This window comes from Geotrypetes seraphini, chromosome 11 (assembly GCF_902459505.1).
Source record: "Geotrypetes seraphini chromosome 11, aGeoSer1.1, whole genome shotgun sequence".
Classification (NCBI taxonomy): domain Eukaryota; kingdom Metazoa; phylum Chordata; class Amphibia; order Gymnophiona; family Dermophiidae; genus Geotrypetes; species Geotrypetes seraphini.
The window spans coordinates 14,513,479-14,526,677 of NC_047094.1; the positions used below are offsets into that span (position 1 = coordinate 14,513,479).

Here is a 13,199-nt window from a genome sequence, read left to right on the forward strand (position 1 = left end):
ATTATATTATATGGATGAACCCTGCTTCCAAAGCCTTCCATCCCTGTGGGAGTCCCCATGGGAGTCCCGTGGGTTAGGGGGGGATTCCCACAGGACCCCCGCGATCCCCATTCCCGTGCAGACTTCTACTTCAAACAACTGCAAAACAATGTAGAAAGAGGCAGCGTGAGGGGAAAAAAAAAAAAATCATGACAAATGTGAGGTATCGGGAAAGGCAGACCAAAGCAGTTACCAATACAGTATCTGAATTTTCAGAGCATCATCTGACGATATCTACTCTCAACACATATCAACAGGGGAGTGTGTGGAGCAGTGGTTGAAGCTACAGCCTCAGCATCCTGAGGTTGTGGGTTTAAACCCATGCTACTCCTTGTGACCCTGGGCAAGTCGCTCAATCCCCCCATTGCCCCAGGAACATAAGATAGACTGAGCCCGCTGTGACAGGGAAAAATGCTTGAGTACCTGAACAAACTCATGTAAACCGTTCTGAGCTCCTCTGGACATTGCATAGCCACCATCACTTTGCTAACATTAATACAATTAGTTTCTTGGGAGTTATGGCCTTCTCAAAATGTAAGTTATACTTACAGATATAATTAGAATTATCAAGTCCTATATCAGAACTCTAATATGTTTTAATTCTATGCCAACTCACATTCTGCTGCTGGGAATAATCTTGTGGCCGTCTCTAAACCAAGTCACTTGTGGTCTGGGATAGCTGATGATATCTGGGAAATTCAAAACAGCAGCCAGACCTTGTGACACTGTTTTTCTCTGGTCTCCATCCTTGAAGTTTTGCATATCTATAATAAAACAAAATGAATATTCTTTAAAATTAATATTAAAAATTCTATATCATTAATTTGCTTTGTCTTAAATCTTGCCTTGTGCCTTATGAATAAATAAAGACCATTAGCAGAGTATAAACCGGTATTTTGATTTCACCACCTCTTCTACAAAGCCACGCTAGCGGCAACAGGCCCGAAGCCCTTTAAATCTCTATGGGCTTCGGGGCTGTTGCCGCACAGCTCTGTAGAAGAAGGGTTAAGCATTCTAAATATGTTTCTCCACTCTGTTAAATTAGAAAATATTTTCTGTCTGACAAAATGGTGTTTGAAATAAAAAATAGAAAAACTATTTCAGTCAAGCCACTGTTTTAAAGAGGTAGTTTGAACTGGCTAATTCAGAAATTATTCAAGATGAAACGCCAACTCTACCCCAAGCAACTTTGTATAGCGCATACTACCTCCAGCCCCCCCCCCCTCCCACCCCTTAAAGGAGAAAAGCGTCAAAAAGAAGCAAAACATAAAATTCAACAGCAGCAACTAGTGGATTGCGGTGTATCTCTGAGGGGAAGAAAATCCTCCTGAGTACTTCACATGGTGACCCTATTGTATTTAATCTATACCACATCTTAGTGTCAGATTCTATAATGGTGCCTAGCAGCGCTTATATTGTAGGCGCTGCTTGGCATGGTTGTCAATCAATTGCTAGGCATCCTTTAAAGAATCCCACCTAGAGGTGCCCAGGCATCGCTAGCCGCCAGTATATTAGGCCAGGTTTTATTTGGCATATTTTACCGTCACCAAATTCGGACACCTAAGTCAATCAGGCCTATTCTCTGCCCCTAGCCACACTTACTTTTCTAATAGGCGTCGTTAAACATCAGAAGGCACCACGACTTAGGCATCCCTAGGAGTCCTAAAAGTATAGCACTGAACTCTTAATTGCTCATTTACAAATGTTTTTGGATTGGCTGAAAACTGGTGCAGACAATTACCAAGCCAATTAAGACAATTAAAAAAAAGTTGCAAACAGATTCCAAAGTTGAGCGTCACTAGGGGCTCCTTTTACGAAGTTGTGTTAGGGCATTAACACGCAGAATAGCGCATGCTACATTGCCGCGCACGCTAGACGCTAACGCCAGCATTGCGTAGCGTTAGCAGTAATATCCTGCATGCGCTAAAAACGCTAGCACATCTTAGTAAAAGGAGCCCCAGGTGTCTTTGATTAGGGTGCCTAGTGGCGCCTAATGCAGGCGTCCTATACAGATTTTGGCCCATATCGGCTGCACATTGTCAAGGTGCCCAGCAGTGACTTATACACTAGCAGTAGAGATGGTTGTAGCTAAAATGCATTAGGATCTGGGCTTAACGCGTTTTATTGCGAGATTCTATAAATGATGCCAAGCGATGCCTACATTGTAGGTGCCACTCGATGAAGTTGTCAATAAAAAAAAAAACAGATCCATTTAAAGAATCATGCCCAGTAGGATTTTATCGGGACTTAATTGAGCGGAAGTTTCTTTTGAAGTTCCCAGGGTTTTTTTTTTATAATTTCTTTGAAAATTTGTTGTTTTGGAGTTTTTTAATGGGTCATTCATTCTACAGTATTTTTATTTATGGAGGTGGAGTTGACACTGCAATCTGCTCACTGTACCTTGGACAACGCTGAGCCCAAATGAGACCATTGAAAAGCTTCCCAGTATGTGTTTGGAGGGGTTACAGAATCCACCATTCGAAGAAGACATTGTCTCCGGTTTTTGATTAGGATACTAGTTGGGTTTTGATTGTTGGTGAAGGTGCAGGGGTCATGCGGGTCTGAAAGTGGATTGGTTTTGGGTTAGTTAAAGTCATCCCAATGACAAGAGTTATTTTTGAACATTGTTCATTATTTGTTATTGTTTTCTATATGGTGTCTGGCAGGGACAGATTGCTTAGGTTGGCCCGTTGAAGGGTTGCCTGTATCAGTTTGTTTGTGCTAGTTGACCAGCCGAGAGGACCAGAATGTGCGATAGTTTTTGTTCTTTAATGGCCAGTGTGGGTTTGGTTGTGAATGAATGGGTTAATGTTGTGCGCATGTCAATTGATTCTGGGCTGGTGACATCATCCCACCTACGGCATTGTTGTGGTTCTCGCTGCCATTTGTTTGAGACAGGGATCCCACGGCGCTGTGAGGTTGAAAGATTGCTGTGTCCTCGCCGGCGAGGAAGCTTGCCTTTTGTCTTAGCAAGTAAGTCCATTGTGATTTTAAATGAGTTGTGAGCTGGCATTAGGGATTCTTTTGTCCTTTATAGTGGGGTTGCCTCCCCCATTGGTTTATTTTATTAATCGTTGTGAGGTCAAATAATTGTTTTTACATGTTTTTTGCATCAACCATTAGGGGTTTGAGTAATTGTCTTTTGTATGAAGTACAATGTACACGGGTTATAATTTCAGTGAATTGAACCTTTTATTCTTCCAGGAAGAGCTAGTTGGGTATTGTAAATATATGGTGGTTATTATGCTATACAGTTTGTTGGCTGATTTGATTTATGTATGTTCTAGGTATGTGTTGTGGACATGGCTTGATGTGGAGTTTTCAGTCCTTGATCTCTGTTATGCCCATGGCTGGCCAGGGCATGGCAAGTAGTCACTTTGGCTATTGGGTGTGAATCTTCATGTCTGCTTGCTTTTTAGCTGACCCTTCTTGCTTTACAGCTGTGAAGCAAGTCTTGCTTTACATCAGTGCTGGACAATTAGGTAGCCTTACAATTTACTTCCATAAGTTGTTATCAACTTGTGTTACATATCTTATACTGTTTCATGTCTTGCTGAGGAAGGGCTCCCAGGCTACACGGATAAGGGAGGGTTCGAGCAGCGGTGAACATTCCATCTGTAAGAGTTAAGAGATAGGGGAGACACCTGTTGTTACTGCAGAAACAGCAGTGTTTGTGTGTGTGAGGAATTCTGCATTTTCTGTGCTATAAAAGACTGAGAATCACAGATTGGACTTTGAATCTTGCTGCAGCCTCGGGAGCCGTGGGTTGGGTCTCTTCCCTTGATCGAACAGATTCCTGATCAGGATTGGAAGGGGGCGTGCCAAACATGGTGAAGTATTTTGTTTAGTGTCTATTTCTTGTACATTATCTGATGTCTATCTGCATTGCTTGGTATTATCTGATGTATTATTTGATGTGTATGCAATAAAGTATCATATTACTCTGGAGCTTTGGTGGAAGTGACTTCTATATATCCTTGCTAGATAAATACGTGGGCAGAACAATCTCCTGAAGAAGCTTAGGGTGGAACGGGCCCCGTTGAGATCAGTGATCAGAAATATATTGATCTGATTTCAAGTTTAAAAGCTAAGTCCTCACTTTATTCTTCTTCTTGCATATTTATACCTTTTTGCATATTTTAGCTGTTGGAGGAGGTGGTGGACTGATGATTGAAAAGACAAACCCATGGGATAGAGCAGCTTTTGCTGTCCTATTGTTAATAGGGAAGGGTGTCTGAGGTCTTTCCACCTTTCTCCAAGATTTTCAAATTTGATATATGTGATTTGTGGGAAGTTTTAAGCCAACTTAAGTTGTGATATTAAAGAACAATATTTTCTTGGGATTTATTTGAACATAATTCCCAATGCTTTAAGAATCATATACCCACTCCATTTTTTATATTTATCATTTTTATACTGCCAGCCTCAAGGGGAGCAATTGGAGATCATTCCTACCTCCCCTCCAAAGCTAGAACCCCAAGAGATCAGGAGAACCCACCTCTTTGGCTAGCAATTCCCTCAACCCTAAACCACCCCCACCCTGCTCTCTTTATTGCCTCAGCAGAATTCTCCATGGACTGCGGCTTAAAGATTAGACACTAGATCAGTGGTTCTCAAACCTGCCCTGGGGACCCCCCCCCCAGCCAGTCGGGTTTTCAAGATATCCCTAATGAATATGCATGAGAGATATTTGCATACAATGGAAGTGACAGGTATGCAAATCTCCCTCATGCATATTCATTAGGGATATCTTGAAAACCCAACTGGCTGGGGAGACCCAGGACAGGGTTGAGAACCACTGCTCTAGATGCTGATCTTTTGTATATAAACTATACCCGTACATTGAACAATAGAATGCCCAAATCATATGTCACACTCATGTTAGATGCGATAATTATTTGTTGAAATTATGTGGTGAGATTGTATCCTGTATCCCCTTTTTATTCGCCTTATCTGTACTGCTCACTTGATTTTAAAGTGACCCTAAGATTCCTCTAAAGCTATGCAATGTCTAAAGCAGTGGTCTCAAACTCAAACCCTTTGCAGGGCCACATTTTGCATGTGTAGGTACTTGGAGGGTCTCAGAAAGAATAGTTAATGTCTTATTAAAGAAATGACAGTTTTGCATGAGGTAAAACTCTTTATAGTTTCTAAATCTTTCCTTTTGTCTAAGTCTTAATAATAATATTGTAATTTATAGCTAAAGAGACATATGATCAAGAAACTGTTTTATTTTACTTTTGTGATTATGATAAACATACTGAGGGCCTCAAAATAGTACCTGGTGGGCTGCGAGTTTGAGTCCACCGCTATAGGCTAAGGCTCTTTACACCTGCATTGTGATGTTATAGAACTTTATGGTTATGGAAACATAGTAACAAAAAAAATACCAACAACAGCAAGTGGAATATAGTAAATCACCACAAAAAATTATTCCAACACGTACCCACTACTACAGAGGTGTGAGACAAGAGATAAATATGTATTTATAAATGGAGAAAAGACCTCAGTTTCTTCCAGGGAAAAGAAATTCACCTGGAGGACCTCTATGCCCGCCGTATTCAACTTCAAGCAGCATAGGAAAAAACATCCCTGGTTAAAAACTCCATTATAAAGCAATATTTGGAAAATCTTGTAGTATAAAGTCCAAAAAAGCACAAAACACTTATCTCTCAAGTTCACTGTCCTCCAGGTGGGATCTGAATCCAAACAGTCCACACAGTTTTCACCACGTTGACCTTCTTTCAAACGTGGGAAAGAAAATTCACTTAAGACTCCCGACAGGCCCTGTTTCGCTATTAGAATGCTGCATCAGGGGAGGTCTCTAAAACGATATAATATAACCATATAAACATTCTTCAAAGCTTCTTGATATATTGAAAAGAGTAACAAACAGTTACTTACATTGAAACATTGAGCTACCGCTTCACAGATTCTCTTAGAAGAAATGGCGGCTCGGCGTTCTAGGCAGGGTTTTAGAGGAAGGCCATGCTGATCGTTTAACCAATCCTCATAGAGGGGCGTTACCAAATAAATACCTGACGTGCTGCATAAGCAAAAATGTTCAAAAAAAGGCACGCCATTCTATTTTGGCATTTAAACCTGTAGGCATGCATGATTTTAATTTAAACACCCATTTTTATTCACATTGTCGTAAGAATGTTTTAAAATCACCACCTTTCTTTGATGGAAATAGCTGTTCAATAATCCAACATCGCATTTCTATGAAGGAAATGCGATGTTGGATTATTGAACAGCTATTTCCATCAAAGAAAGGTGGTGATTTTAAAACATTCTTACGAAAATGTGAACAAAAATGGGTGTTTAAATTAAAATCATGCATGCCTACAGGTTTAAATGCCAAAATAGAATGGCGTGCCTTTTTTTGAACATTTTTGCTTATGCAGCACATCAGGCATTTATTTGGTAACGCCCCTCTATGAGGATTGGTTAAACGATCAGCATGGCCTTCCTCTAAAACCCTGCCTAGAACGCCAAGCCGCCATTTCTTCTAAGAGAATCTGTGAAGCGGTAACTCAATGTTTCAATGTAAGTAACTGTTTGTTACTCTTTTCAATATATCAAGAAGCTTTGAAGAATGTTTATATGGTTATATTATATCGTTTTAGAGACCTCCCCTGATGTAGCGTTCTGACATGTATATCCTGGACATACAGATGATTCAACTCGACTCTACAGACCTATCTTTTCACTTGTGTCTGCTGGAAACTACAGACATATTTTCCCATAGCCAGGCCCAGCCTGTACCTTGCTGTCTGTAAACATCTTCAGTTTTTGCAATGCTAACAATGATGTTCTTGTTTTCCTGCTGGGAGGATATCCCTTCAAGGTTCTGCTGAACTGTTATCAGTGCTGTATGACTTCATAGACTTCATATGCCAGACACCCTAGAAAGCCATAAAACTTTTATAATGAGCAAGGAGCTCTGCTCATGTGGGTGTAACGAGATGAAAGAACTTGGTACAAAACCATGGGTTTCCTGTCTCCCAACCAAGCTATGGGAACCAGACAGCTGGATTGTTGAAAGGTCATCTTTGCCAACTTTTCATCTTACAAGGACACCAGCTCGAATATGCACAGAATTGTAAAACCTCTAATTAGCAGCTGCATGTCTCCGTGCTGAAAGAAGAAAGTTCAACAACAGTTCTCTGTTTCTGCAAGGCCCCCGGTGGAGGTGAGAGAGGCGTGGACAGAGGGGAGGAGCTAGCTTTACATTATTTTATGTACCAATAGGGAATTATATAACCAGAATTCGGGGATGGACTTTCTTGGAACAAAGGAAGAATTGCTCTGTATAAAAAACACGTGTATTCTAGGTAAAGCCAGAGAGATTCACTTACTTATGCTACGGGGAACTGCTAGCCCCCTGCTAAGCATATGGGTGCAAATTCTTCTCTCCATTGCATATTCTGAACTGACAATATATTTTTTTCCAATATGTCTTTGCTACTGTAATATTGTAAGTTTTTTATACTAACAATAAACAAATATTGTCTGTTTTGGAAGATACAATGCCGTCTTGTAGTTATTCCAATGAGGTAAACAAAGCAGCCTTTTACTTCAGTTCTAATAGCGAAACAGGGCCTGTCGGGAGTCTTAAGTGAATTTTCTTTCCCACATTTGAAAGAAGGTCAACGTGGTGAAAACTGTGTGGACTGTTTGGATTCAGATCCCACCTGGAGGACAGTGAACTTGAGAGATAAGTGTTTTGTGCTTTTTTGGACTTTATACTACAAGATTTTCCAAATATTGCTTTATAATGGAGTTTTTGACCAGGGATGTTTTTTCCTATGCTGCTTGAAGTTGAATACGGTGGGCATAGAGGTCCTCCAGGTGAATTTCTTTTCCCTGGAAGAAACTGAGGTCTTTTCTCCATTTATAAATACATATTTATCTCTTGTCTCACACCTCTGTAGTAGTGGGTACGTGTTGGAATACTTTGTGGTGATTTATGGAAACATAGTAACATGATGGCAGATAAAGGCCAAATGGCACATCCACAGCATCCACTATCTCCCTATTGGCTAAGGCTCTTAACATTTGCATCTCCTCTTCCTATAGGCTGTGGTCTCCAACTCAAACCCTTTGCAGGGCCACATTTGGGATTTGTAGGTACTTGGAGGGCCTCAGAAAAAATAGTTAATGTCTTATTAAAGAAATGACAATTTTGCATGAGGTAAAACTCTTTATAGTTTCTAAATCTTTCCTTTTGGCTAAGTCTTAATAATAATATTGTAATTTATAGCTAAAGAGACATATGATCAAGAAACTGATTTATTTTACTTTTTTGATCATGATAAACATACCGAGGGCCTCAAAATAGTACCTGGCGGGCCGCAAGTTTGAGACCACTGTAACGATACACTGTAACATTATGAATGTAAACTGTAACCTGTTCTGAGCTCCTTGGGGAGGAAGCGATATAAAAACAAATTTTAAAAAAACTTTTGTGGGTAAGTAGGATGTCTGATGGGGGATGGAGAGTGTAATGTGATGTTCCCAGATGCAGAAATACAAACATACATTTACTGCAAAAGTCACCACCTACAGTGCTAAAATACTGCAGGTTAATGATTCCCATGGAAAATATTGCTGTGGTAAAAAGGTGTCATTTACCATAGCTTAGTCAATACCCATCTAAGGGGTATAGTTAAATGCTAAAACAGAATGATTTGTGGCAAAATTACCCGTCTTAATGGTAGCTCAAGTTGATAACGTCCCCTCTAAGTCAGAAGACAAATTAAAGCATTAGGAACCATGTTCTATATTTTTGCATCCAAATATGAAATAACTTGGGATATTTAATTACTGTCATCATCAACTCCATTCTCACATACATGCAACTTGGACTTCTGCTTTCCTTTGCAAGAGTGTGCCCATCCTGTTTCGCACGACACATTGATAAAGCCCAGCATCAGACCGCTGCAAAGATGGAATAATATACCTACAGAAAACAAACAAAAAGGATAATATGAAAACTACTCTGCTTGATAAAAATGAGTAATGTTCAGTGTTAATTTATCATCATCAAATGAAAAGCCATAGGCAAACTTCTTCCCTAAGACAAGGGAGAGTAATTTATAATAAGAAATTTAAACAGGGAAGCCACATAAGCACATATATCATGTCAGCTTTTTAAAGATAACACAAATGCCTGTGTGTCTTTATAAAATAGCCTACTCAAAAGCTCTCATACAAAGTTACATCCAGACTGAGGCAAAAGTAACTTTCCGCCTGTATGTGCCAGTGTGTGTGTGTGTGTGTGTGTGTGTGTGTGTGATAGCTTTTTCTGCTCAATGACTAGCTCCCTCTTTTACTAAGGTAACATAGTAGATGACGGCAGATAAAGACCCATATGGTCCATCCCGTTTGCCCAACCTGATTCAATTTAAATTTTTTAAATTTTTTCTTCTTAGCTCTTTCTGGGCAAGAATCCAAAGCTCTACCAGGTACTGTGCTTGGGTTCCAACTGCCGAAATCTCCGTCAAAGCTTGCTCCAGCCCTTCTACACCCTCCCAGCCATTGTAGCCCTCTCCAGCGCAATGCTTTTTACTAAGGTGCACTAAACTATTTTGCTACCTTTTTAAAGATTCTGCATGCTGTATTTCTCTTATCTCTGCATATTATAACTCGCTGACTGTCCAGCTCTCTTCAATGTAACCACCTAGAAGTCTCACGACTATGGCGGTATAGAAGAATAAAGTTATTATTATTATTATTATTAAACGTTATCCTATGGATGCGTTAGCTAAACACGCGCTAAAACGCTTCATGTACCTTAGTAAAAGAGGGCCTATATGCTGGATTGGCATGGGGGTTCAATAATAACCCACTGATATCTTTTCCTTTTTTACAGCATTTCTCTGTAGTAACATTTGAGTGATATATACTTACTATTGGTTGGGTTATTTTATTAGGATTTCTGTAAGTTATTTAGCCAAGTTAGAAGGATATTATAAGTAACAATCCTACCCTGTTATGCCCATTACCCCCCTGTAGAATGCCTACATTTATATTATTCTATTTTCATTCATTTACCATTTTTGATTACATACCACATTAATCACGTTCAGGGTATGGTACTAAACAAAAATCCCATAAAATTCTCCCCACAACCACCTAACCTTCCCTACCTAACCCAAAAACTATAGTTCCAACTGACAACCCAGTCGGCCATGTTAAAACTTCCAACAGAAAGATAAACAAAACAGAGACAGCAAACTACATCACCAAACCAAATACCTTCCCAAAAAGCCACACTTTTTAGTCTTTTCTGTAAATTCAGATACTTCACCTCCAACCAAAGGTCAAAACAGATATAACTTCACAGCCCGGGAGCTACATAAGCAAAACCCTGTAATGGGGTCCCTGTAATCTTAGATTGCTTGGAACCTGCCAAAGGACCTGCAGAGAAGATCTGGAAAGAACATAAGGGCAAAATAGGCTCTAAAGATATTCTGAACCCTCTAAATGCCAAGCATGGTAAACTAAGAAATGGATTTTAATCTTTTTATTTATTTATTCATTTTTAAATGAACAAACAAGTATTTTGGGATGAGGAAAAACCCAGTGGCAGTGGATTTTAACCTGTGGTAAGCAGCTTGGTAGAAGGGCTCCTAAAATTTTTATTGTAATTTTATGTAATTGTCATTTCGGCACTGTGAACCACTTTGATACTCAGCTGAGAGACAGCATAATAAGCACATTACACTAAGCTAACTAGCTCAACTTGTCCCAAATCAATTTAGCAGCCATGTTCTACAACAGCTGGAATCTCTGAAATTGCCCTTCTAGAAGCTCACAAATAATCAACTCTGGTAGTTACAAATGGTTGGATAATTTCCTTAAAAAAAAGTTCCATAAGCTATTATTAAAGATGGACCTGGGAATATCCATTGCTTGTTTCTAGGATGAGCAGCATAAAATGTTTTACTATTTCAGACTCTTGTCAGCTACTTGTGACCTGGGTTGACCACTCCTGGAAACAGGATGCTGGGCTTGATGTACCTTAGATCTGTCCCCAGTATGGAACTATTTATCCTATATAATAAAAACCTAGCCGCACATGCGCACTCCTACCTGCGTGTTCCATTTTCCCTGATCCGTGAGATGTAAGTCTGTGGTGGCAGGAGTGCGCATGCGCGAGTCCCCAGCCTTACAGCACCTAACTACACTCGCGGCAGGACTGGCCGCCAGCGCTGGACTCCCTGCTCTCTCGCAGCAAAAAAAACAGTAAGTTTTTCGCGGTCTGACCCTCCCATCCCTTCCCTTCCCGCAGTCCAGACTCCAAACCTGTCTGCAGCACTCTACACATGCTGCATCGGGGTCTTCCAGTGCCCTGATTTGCTCTGCCGCGTCTCTGATGATGTCATCAGGGATGTGCCAGAGTAAATCAGGACAGTAGAAGGCCACGAAGCAGCGTGTGTAGAGTGCTGCAGACGCTACTAGAGTCGGCAGGATTGTCGGGACCAAGGGAAGGGAAGGAGGGGGGGGGGCAAGGGACTAAGGGAGCCGGACAGACTTCTAGCACCCGTTAATGTAAAGGGCTAAAATACTAGTATTCTTATAATAATCTTGGCCTCCACTCTGTTAATGGAGGCAGAGTGTAATTCATTAACTAGAAAAGTTTCCTAAAAGTTTGACAGTTAAAAATGGTTAAGATCTTATTTTGCCAACGATGCATTTAGGCTGCTGATTCAATCCTTAGTGCTTTCGCACCTAGACTATTGTAGCTCCATTTATTTTAGGATTACAGAAAAATGATCCTATAGAAATGCAGTCTCTATATAACATCACAGATAAGTTGATAAACTAGAGCAAAGAAATTTGTCAGAGTTATGCCCATTCTATATCAACTGTTCTGGATGACCATAAGTCACAAATACAGTTTAAAATATGTTTTTAGTAAATGCTTTGGTTTGAGAGGATTTTAATTTTTTCTTCTGTGTGTGTTTTGAATTAGTTTTTTTTTTAATTTTTATTTGACTTGGAGAGTGGACTACTGCAATTCTCTTTATTTGGGAGTTACTCAAGTGAAGATCAGGGCACTGCAGATGTTAATTAACTCTGCCGCAAGATTGATTTCAAGAATGACTCATGTTACCCCAGTGTTGAAACAACTGCACTGGTTACCTATGCAGTAGAGAGTACAGTTTAAGATTCTTTCAATCATACAGCAAATTTTATATCATGTTTCTCCAATGGCACTAAAGGGGTTTTTTGAACTCTATCAACCCAGAAAATGTTTGAGATCTGAAAATAATACGAAACTGAGTTTGGAGGGTAAGATGTTAGTCTCTCATGTTAACATTGGGGCAACAATGCTGTCTGTGGCTGGCGCCAAGCTCTGGAATGCGCTGCCTGGTATTCTGCGATTCGGCGATGGGAGACTGAACTTTAAGGAAATGTTGAAAATGCCTTCCTGTCCTGTAAATGATTTTATGGGATCTTGCGTTTCCATCTTGTAGGATGAATTTAAAAGAAGATTTTGATAATGATACTGTTTGCTAATGTCTTCTTGTGTTTGTCTTGTCGAAACATGTTTAGCTTTTCCTAAATAGGTGTGCATGTAATTTTGTAAACCGCATAGTTTTTATGCGGCATATAAATTTTAAAATAAATAAATAATATAAATGCTTTCCTCGGTTTTTAGGTTTGTCTACTTTCAGTTTTACAAGTTGTTCATGACCACGCTCTTCTGTGAATGGCATGATTTCATACCTTTACCTTTGTTAGCCATCTGTGGTCCCTCTCCTAGGTCATCTTTATTTCACAGTGGTCAGAAATATTTGCTTAACATTTCCATCTTCTCCTGATCACTCTACGGATTACACCTTGGCACCTTTCAATCTTATAACTCCTCCTCTAGCCTTCTTCCTTTCCTTGACATATCTGATAAAAGACTTCATCATTTCTTGCATGTATTCTTTCAGCTATTTCATAAGAACATAAAAATTGCCACTGCTGGTCCATCGTGTCCAGCAGTCCGCTCACGCGGCGGCCCTCTGGTCAAAGACCAGCGTCCTAACTGAGACTAGCCCTATCTGCGCAAGTTCCATATTGGTTTCCTTTTCCTCTCATTTTATTTTTTTTATATAAAGATAGATTGCCAATTTTATAGCTCCTTTTTTAGCTTACTG

At 39.9% G+C, this 13,199-nt stretch overlaps 1 protein-coding gene across 1 annotated transcript in view; it reads right to left on the minus strand.

The window, feature by feature from the left end:
* The window catches only part of SDK1 (sidekick cell adhesion molecule 1), a 1,012,418-nt gene that overhangs the window by 660,858 nt on the left and 338,361 nt on the right, over window positions 1–13,199 (minus strand). The window contains exons 3-4 of the mRNA XM_033963079.1: window positions 8,898–9,004; window positions 656–803 (exon numbers count right to left, since the gene is read on the minus strand). Of these exons, the coding sequence (XP_033818970.1) occupies window positions 656–803; window positions 8,898–9,004 (255 nt within the window). The remainder of the gene's footprint in view (window positions 1–655; window positions 804–8,897; window positions 9,005–13,199) is intronic.